Raw genomic sequence first — 16543 nt, 5'->3', positions numbered from 1 at the left:
GACAGGTTGGGGACCCCTGTGACACGCTGGGGACCCCGGGGACAGGTTGGGGACCCCGGGGACACGTTGGGGACCCCAGGGACTTGTTGGGGACCCCAAGGATGCACTGGGGACCCCAGGGACACCACATTGAGGACCCCAGCGATGTGTTGGGGACCCCGGGAACATGTTGGGGACCCTGGGGACAGGTTGGGGACCCTGGGGACACGCTGGGGACCCTGGGGGCAGGTTGGGGACCTCGGGGACATGTTGGGGAGCCCGGGGACACGTTGGGAATCATGGGGGCCCCGGGGATGTGCTGGGGACCCCAGGGACACCACATTGAGGACCCTGGTGACACGATGGGGACCCCGGTGACAGGCTGGGGACTCCTGTGACACGTTGGGGACCCCGGGGGCAGGTTGGGGACCCCATGGACTTGTTGGGGACCCCGGGGACACATTGAGGACCCCGAGGATGCGCTGGGGACCCCAGGGACACCACATTGAGGACCCTGGTGACACATTGGGGACCCCTGTGACATGTTGGGGACCCCGGTGACAGGTTGGGGACCCCTGTGACATGCTGGGGACCCCGGGAATGTGTTGGGGACCCCGGGGACACGTTGGGGACCCCGGGGACAGTTTGGGGACCCCAAGGATGTGCTGGGGACCCTGAGGATGCATTGGAGACCCCAGGGACACGTTGGGTACCATGGGGGCCCCAGAGATGCGCTGGGGACCCCAGGGACACCACATTGAGGACCCTGGTGACACGTTGGGGACCCCGGTGACAGGCTGGGGACCCCGGGGACAGGTTGGGGACCCCATGGACTTGTTGGGGACCCCGGGGACACATTGAGGACCCCGAGGATGCGCTGGGGACCCCAGGGACACCACATTGAGGACCCCAGCGATGCGTTGGGGACCCTGGGGACACGTTGGGGACCCCGGGGACAGGTTGGGGACCCTGGTGACATGTTGGGGACTCTGGTGACACGTTGGGGACCCCGGGGGCAGGTTGGGGACCCCAAGGATGCACTGGGGACCCTGGGGACACGTTGGGTACCATGGGGGCCCCGGGGATGTACTGGGGACCCCAGGGACACCACACTGAGGACCCTGGTGACACGTTGGGGACCCCTGTGACAGGCTGGGGACCCCGGTGACAGGTTGGGGACCTCGGGGACAGTTTGGGGACGCCGGTCACCTGAAGGCGCGGGGGTTGAGGCCGGCGTGGTGCGGCAGCATGGTGGTGAGGGCGTTCTGCAGCATCAGCAGCCGCCGGTACGTCTTCTCCTGCATGGGCAGCAGCAGCCCGATGCCACCGTCCAGCGTGGCTGGGGGGGGGGGGTCACAGGGTTTAGGGGGGTCAGGGGGGGTCACCCCAACACCCCCAGAGCGTTTGGGGACAGGAGGAGGGGGTGGTGACACAGAATGAGGCGACACAAGTTTGGGGACGCGGATAGGGGAGGCGAATCGGGGCGCAGGGGGAGGGCGCGCGGAACGGGGACCGCCCCGGTGACCCCCCCCGGTGTCCCCCCCCGTGTCCCCACGTGTCCCCACGTGTCCCCCCCGTACCGAACCAGGTGATGTGCTTCTGCTCCCAGGCGCTGGCCTTCTTGAGGCCGTCGGCGGTGCCGCGGCACGGCGTGCGCCAGAAGGTGTTGACGTGGGCGCCCACGTGGAAGTCGGCGCGGCGCAGCAGCCGCATGCCCCCGAAGCTCTCCTTGGCTGGGGGTGGCACCGTGGGGACAAGGGGACAAGGGAGAAGGGAGAAGGGGACAGTGATAAGGAATAAGGGACAAGGATAAGGGATAAGGATGAGGGATAGGGATAAGGGACAGGGATAAGGGACAAGGGAGAGGGATAAGGGATAAGGGATAAGGGATAAGGGACAAGGGACAGTGATAAGGGGTAAGGGACAAGGGACAGGGATAAGGGATAAGGGACAGGGAGAAGGGAGAAGGGAGAAGGGATAAGGATAAGGGACAAGGGACAGGGATAAAGGATAAGGGACAAAAGACAAGGGACAGGGATAAGGGACAAGGGACAGGGACAGGGAGAAGGGAGAAGGGATAAGGGACAGGGGACAAGGGGAAGGGACAAGGGATAAGGGATAAGGGACAGGGACAAAGGGATAAGGGATAAGGGATAAGGGACAAAAGACAAGGGACAGGGACAAGGGACGGGGATAAGGGACATGGGATGAGGATAAGGGACAAGGGACAGGGACAGGGATAAGAGACAAGGAAAAGGGACAGAGATAAGGGAGAAGGGAGAAGGATAAGAAACAATGACAGGGATAATGGACAAGGGACAGGGATAAGGGACAAGGGACAAGGTACAAGGGATAGGGATAAGGGACAAGTGACAAGGATAAGGGACAAGGGACAGGGATAAAGGATAAGGGACAAAAGACAAGGGACGGGGATAAGGGACAAGGGACAGGGATAAGGGACAGGGACAAAGGATAATGGACAAGGGACAGGGATAAGGGACAAGGGACAAGGGACAAGGTACAAGGGATAGGGATAAGGGACAAGCGACAAGGATAAGGGACAAGGGACAGGGATAAAGGATAAGGGACAAAAGACAAGGGACGGGGATAAGGGACAAGGGACAGGGACAGGGATAAGGGACAGAGATAAGGGATCAGGGATAAGGGACAGGGAGAAGGGATAAGGGACAAGGGACAGGGACAGGGATAAGGATAAGGGACAGTGATAAGGGGTAAGGGACAAGGTACAGGGATAAAGGACAAGGGACAAGGAAAAGGGACAGGGATAAGGGACAAGGTCAAGGGACAAGGACAAGGGACAGGGACAAGGGATAAGGGACAGGGATAAGGGACAAGGGACAGGGATAAGTGACAGGGACAAAGGATAAGGGACAAGGGGACAAGGGACAGGGATAAAAGATAAGGGACCAGGAACAAGGGGCAGGGGACAAAGGACAGGGACAGGGATGAGGGATAGGGATAAGGGACAAGGGACAGGGTTAAGGGACAGGAACAGGGGACAGGGACAAGGGACAAGGGACATGGGATGAGGATAAGGGACAAGGGACAGGGACAAGGATAAGGGACATAGGACAAGGGAAAGGGGACAGGGATAAGGGGCAGGGACAAGGGACAAGGGAGAGAGATAAGGGACAGGGATAAGGGACAAGGATAAGGGACAAGGGACAGGGCCAGGGGACATGGCCGTGTCCCCGTGTCTCACCCTCGGGCAGGTACATGTAGACCAGGAGGTTGCGGTCGCGGTCGGACACTGCAGAAGGACGGAGAGCGGCGTGACGGGGACATGGGGACACCGGGGGGGGGGACACCGGGGGGGACAGGGACGGGGACAGGGACGGGGACAGGGACAGGGACAGGGACGGGGACACGCACCGAGGAAGCCGAGCTGGGTGCTGTCCACCATGAAGTCCACGCTGTACACCTCCAGTGGCTTGGCGTCCTGCACAGGGGACACCGTCAGCGGGGGGTGGCATGTGTCCCCGCGGCCACCCCCGGGGTGGCGGGGAGGTGTCCCCGGGTCCCCAGGTCCCCCAGGGTGGCAGGGAGGTGTCCCCATGTCCCCGAGACCCCAGGGTGGCACAGAAGGGTCCCCACGTCCCCAGGTCCCCCAAGACAGTAGGGAGGTGTCCCCACGTCCCCTAGGGTGGCACAGAAGTGTCCCCATGTCCCCAGGTCCCCTAGGTCAGTAGGGTGGTGTCACCGTGTCCCCAAGTCCCCTGGGACAGGAGGGAGGTGTCCCCATGTCCCCAAGACCCCAGGGTGGCATAGAAGTGTCCCCAAGTCCCCCAGGCCAGTACAGAGGTGTCCCCACGTCCCCATATCCCCTAGGGTGGCACAGAAGTGTCCCCATGTCCCCATGTCCCCCAGGTCAGTAGGGAGGTGTCCCCATGTCCCCAAGACCCCAGGGTGGCACAGAAGTGTCCCCATGTCCCCCAGGTCGGTAGAGAGGTGTCCGCATGTCCCCAGGGTGGCACAGAAGCGTCCCCACGTCCCCAAGCCCCCCAGGACACCCCCAGGCTCCCCCATCCCCCAGGACAGCGGGGACACCCCACACCCCACACCCCAAACCCCCAACCCCACATCCCTCAGCCTGGCAGGGGACACCCCCCCAGTGTCCCCACACGTCCCCACGTGTCCCCACATGTCCCCACATATCCCCGTGTGTCCCCACATGTCCCTGCGTGTCCCATGTCCCCACGTCCCCCCACGTCCCCCCACATATCCCCACGTCCCCATATATCCCCATGTGTCCCCACATGTCCCATGTCCCCGCGTGTCCCCATGTGTCCCTGCGTGTCCCATGTCCCCACATGTCCCCACGTATCCCCACATATCCCCACATGTCCCCACGTGTCCCCATGTGTCCCCGTGTGTCCCATGTCCCCACACGTCCCCACGTGTCCCCACATGTCCCCACATATCCCCACGTGTCCCCACACATCCCCACGTGTCCCCGTGTGTCCCCACATGTCCCTGCGTGTCCCATGTCCCCACACGTCCCCACATATCCCCACGTGCCCCCACGCGTCCCCACGTCCCCCCACGTCCCCCCACATCCCCCCACGTGTCCCCACGTCCCCCCACATGTCCCCACATGTCCCCACATGTCCCCACATATCCCCAGTGTCCCTGTGTGTCCCCACGTGTCCCCACATGTCCCCATGTGTCCCCACATGTCCCTGTGTGTCCCATGTCCCCACGTGTCCCCACATGTCCCCACATATCCCCGTGTGTCCCCACATGTCCCTGCGTGTCCCATGTCCCCACATGTCCCCATGTCCCCCCACGTGTCCCCACATGTCCCCACATATCCCCCCATGTCCCCACACATCCCCACATATCCCCACATGTCCCCGTGTGTCTCCACATGTCCCCACGTGTCCCCACATGTCCCTGCGTGTCCCATGTCCCCACATGTCCCCACATATCCCCATGTGTCCCTGCGTGTCCCATGTCCCCACATGTCCCCACATATCCCCATGTGTCCCTGTGTGTCCCATGTCCCCAGGTGTCCCCACATCCCCCCACATCTCCCCACGTGCCCCCACGTCCCCCCACATCCCCCCACGTCCCCCCACATCCCCCCACATGTCCCCACGTCCCCCCACGTCCCCCCCCAGTGTCCCCGCGTGTCCCCCCCACCCTGCTGACGAGGGACAGGGTCTTGCTCTCCTCCTGGTAGCGCAGCAGGGAGATGCTCTTCATCACGTCGGCGGCCAGGATGAAGTTCTTGACGCTGATCATCTGGTGGATGTAGAGCTGCGTGTCGATGAAGGCCATGCCCGTCAGCTCGTTGTCCTTCAGGCTCCACAGGAAGATCTGGGGGGCACGGGGGGGTTAATGGGGTTAATGGGGGGTCGTCGGGGGGCTGGGGTGTGCCTCGGTCCCGCTGCTGGTGCTGTGTCCTTGTCTGTGTGTCCCTGTGTCCTCATGTCCCCACGTCCCCATAATGTCCCTATAACATCCCCATAAAGTCCCCATGTCCCCATGTCCCCATATCCCCCATCCCTATATCCCCCTGTCCCCATATCCCCCTGTCCCCATAAAGTCTCCATATCATGTCCCCATTCCCCATGTCCCCATAATGTCCCCATGTCCCCCTATCCCCCTATCCGCACATCCCCTATCCCATATCCCCATATCCCATATCCTCATGACCCCATATCCCAAGTCCCCATAATGTCCCCATATCCCCCTGTCCCCATATCCCCATATCCCATACCCCATATCCCCTATCCCCATATCCCCTATTCCATATCCCTATATCCCATATCCCCATGTCCCCATATCCCCAGTTATCCCAGTATCTCCATAATGTCCCCATAATGTCCCCATAATGTCCCCATATCCCCCTAGCCCCATATCCCCATAATGTCCCCATATCCCGTCTCCATATCCCTATATCCCCATATCCCATATCCCATATCTCCTATCGCCATATCCCCTATATCCATATCCTCTATCCCATATCCCCATGTCCCCATGTCCCCATATCCCCAGTCATCCCAGTATCCCCATATCCCCATAATGTCCTCATAATGTCCCCATGTCCCCATATCCCCCCATCCCTGTAGCCACATATCCCCCTATCCCCGTATCCCCATATCTCCATGTCCCCATATCCCCATATTCCTATATCCCCCCGTCCCCATAACGTCCCCATATCCCCATGTTCCCATGTCCCCATATCCCTATATCCCCATATCCCCTATCCTCTATGCCCTATCCCCATATCCCCAGCTATCCCAGTGTCCCCATGTCCCCATATCCCCAGTTATCCCAGTATCCCCATAATGTCCCCATATCCCCTATCCCCATATCCCTATGTCCCCATATCCCCATACCTCCCTGTCCCCATATCCCCGTCCCCACACTCCACATCCCCATATCATGTCCCCATGTCCCCATATCACATCCCCACCCCCCCCCCCACCCCCCACCCCCCACCCCATACCCCCCCACCTTCTGCCCGATGGCGGACACGAGGTATCCGTTGCAGTGGCACAGGGCGGTGACGGGGCCCTTCTGCTCCTTCTCGTACAGCACCTTGAACTTGTTCTTGGTCAGCGGCTGCCCCGGCTCCGGCACCACCTCGATGATGTCCATGATCAGGATCTGGGCGCCCCGAAACAGCCGGTCACACCCCATAACCCCCCCATACCCCCCCCGTGAACCCTGGTGTCCCCCCATGACCCCCTGGTGACCCCCCAGTGTCCCCCAGTGACCCCCTGGTGTCCCCCAGTGACCCCTGAGGACCCCCCGGCGACCCCATGACCCCCTGGTGTCCCCCCAGTGACCCCCTGTGATCCCCCGGTGTCCCCCAGTGACCCCCCGGTGTCCCCCCGTGACCCCCAGTGTCCCCCCATAACCCTCCGGTGTCCCCTGGTGTCCCCCCGTGACCCCCCGGTGTCCCTCGGTGACCCCCAGTGACCCCCTGATGTCCCTCGGTGTCCCCCCGTGACCCCCCTGTAACCCCCCAGTGACCCCTGGTGTCCCCCCTGTGACCCGTGGTGACTTCCAGTGACCCCTGGTGTCCCCCCGGTAACCCCTGGTGTCCCCCGGTGACCCCCCGGTGACCTCTCAGTGACCCCCGGTGACCCCCCAGTGACCCCCCGGTGCCCCCCCAGTGTCCCCGGTGACCCCCTGGTGTCCCTCCAGTGACCCCCACTGACCCCCGATGTCCCCCAGTGACCCTCTGGTGTCCCCCGGTGTCCCCCGGAGTCTCCCGGTGTCCCCCCAGTGACCCCCTGGTGATCCCTGGTGTCCCCCAGTGACCCTCGGTGTCCCCTGGTGTCCCAAGGTGCCCCCCCTGTGACCTCCCGGTGTCCCTCCGTGACCCCCTGTGACACCCCCGGTGCCCCCTGGTGTCCCCCTCAGTGTCCCCCAGTAACCCCCGGTGTCCCCCAGTAACCTCCCAGTGACCCCCAGTGACCCCCCAGTGTCCCCTGGTGTCCCCCAGTAACCCCCCAGTGTCCCCCAGTGTCCCCCCTGTGACCCCCCGGTGACCCCCAGTGTCCTCCCAGTGCCCCCAGTGACCCCCCAGTGTCCTCCCAGTGCCCCCCGGTGTCCCCCCATGACCCCCCAGTAACCCCCCAGTGTCCCCCAGTGTCCCCTGGTGTCCCCCCGGTGACCCCCAGTGTCCTCCCAGTGCCCCCAGTGACCTCCCAGTGTCCTCCCAGTGCCCCCAGTAACCCCCCAGTGTCCCCCAGTGTCCCCTGGTGACCCCCCGGTGACCCCCAGTGTCCTCCCAGTGCCCCCAGTGACCCCCCGTGTCCTCCCAGTGCCCCCAGTGTCTCCCAGTGCCCCCAGTGCCCCCAGTACCCACCCTTCCGCGGCAGGTGACCTCCTCTCCCTGCATGAGGCATGTCCCCACGGCGATGTAGCCCTTCAGCCCCGACACCGTCTCCTCGCTCTTTAGGGACACGGTCTTCATGCAGGTGACGTGCTCCCACTCCTCCAGCTCGATCCTGGGGGGGTTTGGGGGGGTTTGGGGTGGGTTTGGGGGGGTTTGGAGGGGTTTGGGGTGGGTTAAAGGGGGGTTGGAGTGGGTTTGGGGTGGGTTTGGGGGAGGTTTGGGGGGGTTTGGGGTGGGTTTAGAGGGTTTGGGGTGGGTTTGGAAGGGTTTGGGGTGGGTTTGGGGTGCGTTTGGGGAGGGTATGGGGTGGGTTTGGGGGAGTTTGGGGTGCGTTTAGGGGGTTTGGGGTAGGTTGGGGTGGGTTAAAGGGGGTTTGGAGTGGGTTTGGGGGGGTTGGAGGGGTTTGGGGTGGGTTTGGGGTGGTTTTGAGGGGGTTTGGGGGATTTGGGGTGGGTTTGGGGTGGGTTTAGGGGATTTGGGGTGGGTTTGGGGTGGGTTTGGGGTGGGTTTGGGGGATTTGGGGTGGGTTTGGGTGGGTTTAAGGGGTTTGGGGTGGGTTTGGGGAGAGTTAAAGGGGGCTTGGAGTAGGTTTGGGGTGGGTTTGGAGGGTTTGGGTGGGTTTGGGATGGGATTGGGATGGGTTTGGGGTGGGGTTAGGGTGGGTTTGGGGTGAGTTTGGAGTGGGTTTGGGTTGGGTACAGGGTGGGTTTGGGGGGTTTGGGGTGGGTTGGGGTGGGTTTGGGGGAGGTTTGGGGTGGATTTGGGGTGGGTTTGGGGTGGGTTTGGGGTGGATTTGGGGGGTTTGGGGTGGGTTTGGGGTGGGTTTAAGGGGTTTGGGGTGGGTTTGGGCAGAGTTGGGGGTTTTGGGGTGGGATTGGGGGATGTGGGGTGGGTTTGGGGGTTTTGGGGTGGGTTTAGGTGGTTTGGTGTGGGTTGGGGTGGGTTAAAGGGGGTTTGGAGTGGGTTGGGGAGGGTTTAAGGGGTTTGGGGTAGGTTTGGGGTGGGTTTGGAGTGGGTTTGGGGGGATTGGGGAGGATTTGGGGGGGTTTGGGGTGGGTTTGGGGGGATTGCGGTGGGTTTGGGGTGGGTTTGGGGTGGGTTGGGGTGGGTTAAAGGGAGTTTGGAGTTGGTTTGGGTTGGGTTTGGTGGATTTGGGGTGGGTTTGGTGAGGGTTTGGGGGATTTGGGGTGGGTTTGGAGTGGGTTTGGGTTGGGTACGGGGTGGGTTTGGGGTGGGTTTGGGGGATTTGGGGTGGGTTTGGGGTGGTTTTGAGGGGCTTTGGGGGATTTGGGGTGGGTTTGGGGATGTTTGGGCAGGGTTTAAGGGGGTTGGGAGGTTTTGGGGTGGGTTTGGGGGGTTTTGGGGTGGGTTTGGGGGATTTGGGATGCCCACCTGGTGTTGGGGATGGTTTCCCAGCTGACGGGGGAGATGAGCTGGATGGAGAAGGCCTCCTGCTGCGGGTGGATGTAGCGCTCGTCTGGGGGGGGGACACAGCAGGACCCGGGGTGGCACCGTGGGGACATCGGGATGGGGACGCGGGGGGGACACCGGGTGCGTGGGGCAGTGGGATGGAGCTGTGTGGGGTCACCGGGATGGGGACATGGGGGGCACAGGGATGGGGCCATATGGGGACACCAGGATGGTGCCATATGTGGACACTGGGATGGGGCCATATGGGGACACTGGGATGGCACCATTTGGGGACACGGGGTTGGCACCATTTGGGGACACCAGGCTGGCACCATTTGGGGACAGAGAGATGGCACCATTTTGGGACACGGGGGTGCCACTATTTGGGGTCATGGAGATGGCACCATTTGGGGACACAGGGATGGCACCATTTGGGGACATGGGGTTGGCACCATTTGGGGACATGGGGTTGGCACCATTTGGGGACACCAAGCTGCCACCATTTGGGGTCACGGGGATGGCACCATTTGGGGTCATGGGGATGGCACCATCTGGGGACATGGGGTTGGCACCATTTGGGGTAACGGGGGTGGCATAATTTGGGGTCACGGGGATGGCACCATTTGGGGTCATGGGGATGGCACCATTTGGGGACACGGAGTTGGCACCATTTGGGGTCAGAGAGATGGCACCATTTTGGGACACGGGGGTGGCACCATTTGGGGTCACGGGGCTGCCACCACGCGGTGACCCCATTGCGGTGCCGCCGGGCTCACCGCGCTCGATGCTCTCGAACTCCTTCTCCTCCCCGGTCATGCGGGGGATGCGCGTGCAGGGGTTGATGACGCTGGTGGCCACGGCGTAGACCTGACGAGGACACCCAGCAGCACCGGGGGGTCACACCTCGTGTCCCCAACGGTCTGGGGACACGGTTTGGGGACACGGTTTGGGGACGCGGTTTGGGGACGCATTTTGGGGATGCGGGACGTGGTTTGGGGCACGGTTTGGGGACATGGTTTGGGGACGCGTTTTGGGGACATGGTTTGGGGACGCGGTTTGTTGGGGACGCGGTTTGGGGACGTGGTTTGGGGCCGTGGTTTGGGGACACGGTTTGGGGACACGGTTTGGGGACACGGTTTGGGGCCGTGGTTTGGGGCTGCGGTTTGGGGCCGCGGTTTGGGGGCACGGTTTGGGGATGCGGGACACGGTTTGGGGACGTGGTTTGAGGACGTGGTTTGGGGATGCGGGACACGGTTTGGGGACGCGGTTTGGGGACACGGTTTGGGGACACAGTTTGGGGATGCAGTTTGGGGACGCGGTTTGGGGACACAGTTTGGGGATGCAGTTTGGGGCCGTGGTTTGGGGACGCGGTTTGGGGATACGGTTTGGGGACACGGTTTGGGGACACGGTTTGGGGATGTGGTTTGGGGACGCGGTTTGGGGACGCAGTTTGGGGATGCAGTTTGGGGACACGGTTTGGAGACGTGGTTTGGGGACACGGTTTGGGGACACAGTTTGGGGATGCGGGACGTGGTTTGGGGCACGGTTTGGGGACGCGGTTTGGGGACACGGTTTGGGGACATGGTTTGGGGACGCGGTTTGGGGACATGGTTTGGGGACGCGGTTTGTTGGGGACGCGGTTTGGGGACGTGGTTTGGGGACGTGGTTTGGGGACACGGTTTGGGGCACGATTTGGGGACACGGTTTGGGGACACGGTTTGGGGACACGGTTTGGGGACGCGGTTTAGGGATGCGGTTTGGAGATGCGGTTTGGGGACGCGGTTTGGGGACGTCTTTTGGGGATGTGCTTTGGGGCCGCGGTTTGGGGCCGCGGTTTGGAGACACAGCTTGGGGACACAGTTTGGGGACACGGTTTGGGGACGGGTACGCGGTTTGGGGACGCGGTTTAGGGACACGGTTTAGGGGACATGGTTTGGGGACGCGGTCTGGTGACTCGGTTTGGGGACACAGTTTGGGGACGCGGTTTAGGGATGCGGTTTGGAGATGCGGTTTGGGGCCGCGGTTTGGGGCCGCGGTTTGGGGCCGTGGTTTGGGGCCGTGGTTTGGAGACACAGCTTGGGGACACAGTTTGGGGACAGGGTTTGGGGACGGGTACGCGGTTTGGGGACGTGGTTTAGGGACACGGTTTAGGGCCACGTTTTGGGGCCGCGGTACCTTGGACTCGACGTGGTACGCCACGTAGTGCGCGGTGCAGCGCAGCGGGATCTTGCGCACCGGCCAGGGCGCGTCGTAGGAGAGGTAGGCGGGCAGGACGCTGATGCGCAGCTCGCCCTGGGGGTGTCATTGTCACATTTAGGGGGGGCACAGGGACACGGGGACACCCCCCGGGACCCCTTGAACCCCCAACCCACCTGGCGGTTGAAGTAGAGGAAGCCCTTGGGGCAGTTGACGTTGTGGAAGGGGGCGAAGGACTCCACGGAGCCGTCGATGGTCATGGGGTGCAGGCGCAGCGCCCCCCGCGCCGTCACCAGCAGCCAGTGGGGGGACGGGCCGCAGATGAACACCTTTTTTTTTGGGGGGGGGGGGGGGGTGATGGTCATCAAGGGGGGGGGGGCGAAATCTGAGGGGGGGTGGTGCCAAATTTGGGGGAGGTGGCGCTAAATTTGGGGAGGTGGCCCCAAAACTGGGGGAGGTGGCCCTAAAAGTGGGGGTGCGGCCCCAAGTCTGGGGGAGGGCCCCACGTGGATTTGGGGGTCCCCAGGTGGATTGGGGGGGGCTGCAGGTTGATGGGGGGGGGTCTGAAATCTGGGGGGTGGTGGTCCCAAATTTGGGGGAGGTGGTCCCAAATTTGGGGGAGGTGGCCCTAAAACTGGGGGAGGTAGCCCCAAAAGTGGGGGTGTGGCCCCAGGTCTGGGGGAGGGCCCCACGTGGATTTGGGGGGTCCCCAGGTGGATTGGGGGGGGGCCGGAGGTTGATGGGGGGGGTCCGAAATCTGGGGGGGTGGTCGCAAATTTGGGGGAGGTGAACACAAATTTGGGGGAGGTGGTCCTAAAACTGGGGAGGTGGCCCCAGGTCTGGGGGATGGCCCTACGTGGATTTGGGGGGTCTCCAGATGGATTGGGGGGGGGGCGGAGGTTGATGGGGGGGTCCGAAATCTGGGGGGGTGGCCCCAAATTTGGGGGAGGTGGACCCAAATTTGGGGGAGGTGGCGCTAAATTTGGGGAGGTGGCCCTAAAAGTGGGGGTGCAGCCCCAGGTCTGGGGGAGGGCCCCACGTGGATTTGGGGGGTCCCCAGATGGATTGGGGGGGCTGGAGGTTGATGGGGGGGGGTCTGAAATCTGGGGGGGGTGGTCCCAAATTTGGGGGAGGTGGACACAAATTTGGGGGAGGTGGCCCTAAAACTGGGGAGGTGGCCCTAAAACTGGGGGAGGTGGCCCTAAATCTGGAGGAGGGCCCCACGTGGATTTGGGGGGTCCCCAGATCGATTGGGGGGGCTGGAGGTTGATGGGGAGGGTCCGAAATCTGGGGGGGTGGTCCCAAATTTGGGGGAGGTGGCGCTAAAACTGGGGGAGGTGGCCCTAAAACTGGGGAGGTGGCCACAGGTCTGGGGGAGGGCCCTACGTGGATTTGGGGGGTCCCCAGATGGATTGGGGGGGGCTGGAGGTTGATGGGGGGGTCCAAAATCTGGGGGGGTGGTCCCAAATTTGGGGGAGGTGGACACAAATTTGGGGGAGGTGGCCCTAAAACTGGGGAGGTGGCCCTAAATCTGGAGGAGGGCCCCACGTGGATTTGGGGGGTCCCCAGGTGGATTGGGGGGGGCTGGAGGTTGATGGGGGGGGTCCTGAAATTGATGGGGGGGAGTCCCCAAATTTAGGGCGGGGTCCCTGCATCAATTGGGGGATCCTAAAATTGATGGGGAAGAGTCACCAAATTTGGGGGGGGGGTCCCCACGCTGGTGAGAGGGTCCCAAATTTAGGGGAAGGTCCTGAAATTGAAGGGAAAGGGTCCCCAAATTTAGGGGGGGGTCCCTGCATTGATTGGGGGATCCTGAAATTGATGGGGAGGAGTCCCCAAATTTTTTTGGGGGGGTCCCTGTGTTAATGGGGGATGCTAAAATTGATGGGTGGGGTCCCCAATTTTTTTGGGGGGGTCCCTATGTTAATGGGGGACCCTGAAATTGATGGGAGGGGTCCCCAATTTTTTTGGGGGGGTCCCTATTAATGTGGGGACCCCGAGATTGATGGAAAAGGGTCCTCAAATTTAGGGAGGTGTCCCCAAGTTGATGGGGGGATCCTAAAATTGATGGGAGGGGTCCCCAATTTTTTTTTGGGGGGTCCCTATTAATGGGGGGACCCTGAGATTGATGGGAAACGGTCCTCAAATTTAGGGGGGGGGGTCCCTAAATTTAGGGGAGGGTCCTGAAATTGATGGGGGAGGTCCCCAAATTTAGGGGGGGGGTCCCTGCATTGATTGGGGGATCCTGAAATTGATGGGGAGGAGTCCCCAAATTTTTCTGGGGGGGTCCCTGTGTTAATGGGGGGATCCTAAAATTGATGGGAAACAGTCCTCAAATTTAGGGGGGGTCCCCACATTGACTGGGGGGGGTCCCAAGTTGATGAGGGGACCCTGAAATTGATGGGAGGGGGTGCCCAATTTTTTTTGGGGGGGTCCCTGTGTTAATGGGGGGACCCTGAGATTGATGGGAAACAGTCCTCAAATTTAGGGGGGGGTCCCCACATTGACTGGGGTGGTCTCCAAATTTAGGGGGGGGGTCCCCACATTGACTGGGGGGGTCTCCAAATTTAGGGGGGGGTCCCCACATTGACTGGGGGGGGTCCCCACATTGATGATGACGATGACGATGATGATGGCTGGGTGTCCCCAGACGGGGGTGCCCCCAGCTCTTGGGGGGTGCCCCCAGATATTGGGGTGTCCCCAGATGTTGGGGGGTGCCCCCAGATATTGGGGTGTCCCCAGACGTCGGGGTGCCCCCCCCGGTGCCCCCCCCAGCCCCAAATCTCACCCCCGAGTAGCCGTAGATGTCCTCGAAGTATCTGAACCTCGCCACGCGGCCCCGCGGCCCCCCCGGCTCCTCGGCGCCCCCCGCGCTCTCCGGCTTCTTCTTGGACGGCTTCGGCTTCCTCTCGCGGAAATTGATGTTGTGGGGCACCTGGGGGGGGGTTGTAGGGTTGGGACGGGGGGCGTGGGGCCCACCGGGACCCCAAGGACCCCCCCAGGACCCATGGGACCCCCCCTCACCTTCTTGAAGCGCACTTTGAGGTTGCTCTGGCCCAGCTGGGAGTCGTGGCTGAAGGCCTCGTAGATCAGCAGCTCCTGGTCCACGTGCACCTGGAGGTGGGGACGGGGTCAGCGCGGCCCCATAGCGCGGCCCCATAGCGCGGCCTGGCCCCACGGCACGGCCCCAGCCCCACATTTCAGCCCCACACATCCCCTGCAACCACGTCCCAGCCCCACAGCCCAGCCCCACACCTTGACCCCACACCCCGACCCCATATCCCACCCCAGCCCCCTCACCAGCCCCGCATCCCACCCCAGCCCCATATCCCACCCCATATCCCTACCCAACCCCATATCCCACCCCATATCCCCCCCCCACCCCCCCCCACCCCATATCCCACCCCATATCCCTACCCAGCCCCATATCCCACCCCATATCCCTACCCAACCCCATATCCCTACCCAACCCCATATCCCCCCCCACCCCACATCCTGACCCCATATCCCCCACATACCCCACCCACCAGCAGGTATGGCCGGCTGTGCCGGTTCCCCAGCGGCACCCTGACCCCAACCCCAACCCCATATCCCTACCCAACCCCATATCCCACCCCAACCCCACAACCTGACCCCATATCACCCCCCCGACCCCATATCCCACCCCATACCCCACCCACCAGCAGCTATGGCCGGCTGTGCTGGTTCCCCAACGGCACCCTGACCCCAAACCCAACCCCAGCCCCATAATAACCCACCCCAACCCCATATCCACCCCATATCCCACCCCATACCCCCCCATCCCCCACCCACCAGCAGGTAGGGCCAGCTGTGCCGGTTCCCCAGCGGCACCCTGACCCCATATCCCCCCCCCACACCCACCCTGACCCCATATCGCCCCCCGACCCCATATCCCACCCCATATCCCACCCCATACCCCCCCCATCCCCCACCCACCAGCAGGTATGGCCGGCTGTGCCGGTTCCCCAGCGGCACCCTGACCCCATATCCCCCCCCCACACCCACCCTGACCCCATATCGCCCCCCGACCCCATATCCCACCCCATATCCCACCCCATACCCCCCCCCATCCCCCACCCACCAGCAGGTATGGCCGGCTGTGCCGGTTCCCCAGCGGCACCCTGACCCCAACCCCAACCCCATATCCCTACCCAGCCCCATATCCCACCCCAGCCCCACACCCTGACCCCATATCCCACCCCAACCCCATATGCCACCCCATATGCCACCCCAGTCCCACACCCAGCCCCATATCCCACCCCAACCCCTCACCCTGACCCCAACCCAACCCCATATCCCTACCCAACCCCACAACCTGACCCCATATCACCCCCCCGACCCCATACCCCCCCATCCCCCACCCACCAGCAGGTAGGGCCGGCTGTGCCGGTTCCCCAGTGGCACCCTGACCCCATATCCCCCCCCCGACCCCATATCCCACCCCATATCCCACCCCATACCCCCCCCATCCCCCACCCACCAGCAGGTATGGCCGGCTGTGCCGGTTCCCCAGCGGCACCAGCAGCACCTCCTTGACCAGGGGCAGCTCCCCCTGGCGCGTGGCCTCCTCCTTCTTGGCCTCCCCGGGGGCCGCCGGCTGCCCGAACGAGCTGTCCACCAGCACCCGCTGCCCCATCGGGAAGTTCTTCACCAGGAACACCAGGCGCCACTCGGGCAGCTGGTAGATCTGGGGGGACAGCGGGGGGCACTGGGGGATACTGGGAGGGACTGGGGGACACTGGGTGGGGGACACTGGGGGACACTGGGGGGACATGGGGACACTGTCCACCAGCACCCGCTGCCCCATCGGGAAGTTCTTCACCAGGAACACCAGGCGCCACTCGGGCAGCTGGTAGATCTGGGGGGACAGCGGGGGGCACTGGGGGATACTGGGAGGGACTGGGGGACACTGGGGGACACTGGGGGACACTGGGGGGACATGGGGACACTGTCCACCAGCACCCGCTGCCCCATCGGGAAGTTCTTCACCAGGAACACCAGGCGCCACTCGGGCAGCTGGTAGATCTGGGGGGACAGCGGGGGGCACTGGGGGATACTGGG

At 63.1% G+C, this 16543-nt stretch overlaps 1 protein-coding gene across 1 annotated transcript in view; it reads right to left on the bottom strand.

Moving 5' to 3' along the window:
- CPSF1 (cleavage and polyadenylation specific factor 1) overlaps positions 1-16543 on the bottom strand; it is a 38694-nt gene that overhangs the window by 2612 nt on the left and 19539 nt on the right. Inside the window, exons 23-36 of the mRNA XM_084282567.1 lie at positions 15963-16169; positions 14486-14575; positions 14250-14396; positions 11638-11790; positions 11441-11557; positions 10042-10132; positions 9248-9332; positions 7826-7967; positions 6463-6615; positions 5143-5319; positions 3373-3439; positions 3203-3250; positions 1560-1712; positions 1189-1318 (exon numbers count right to left, since the gene is read on the bottom strand). Of these exons, the coding sequence (XP_084138693.1) occupies positions 1189-1318; positions 1560-1712; positions 3203-3250; positions 3373-3439; positions 5143-5319; positions 6463-6615; positions 7826-7967; positions 9248-9332; positions 10042-10132; positions 11441-11557; positions 11638-11790; positions 14250-14396; positions 14486-14575; positions 15963-16169 (1760 nt within the window). The remainder of the gene's footprint in view (positions 1-1188; positions 1319-1559; positions 1713-3202; positions 3251-3372; positions 3440-5142; positions 5320-6462; positions 6616-7825; positions 7968-9247; positions 9333-10041; positions 10133-11440; positions 11558-11637; positions 11791-14249; positions 14397-14485; positions 14576-15962; positions 16170-16543) is intronic.

The sequence above is a fragment of the Netta rufina genome, assembly GCF_964035555.1.
Source record: "Netta rufina genome assembly, chromosome: 2".
Classification (NCBI taxonomy): Eukaryota; Metazoa; Chordata; class Aves; order Anseriformes; family Anatidae; genus Netta; species Netta rufina.
Note: the sequence above shows the minus strand (reverse complement) of the source record. Positions and strands in the feature narration are given on the sequence as shown.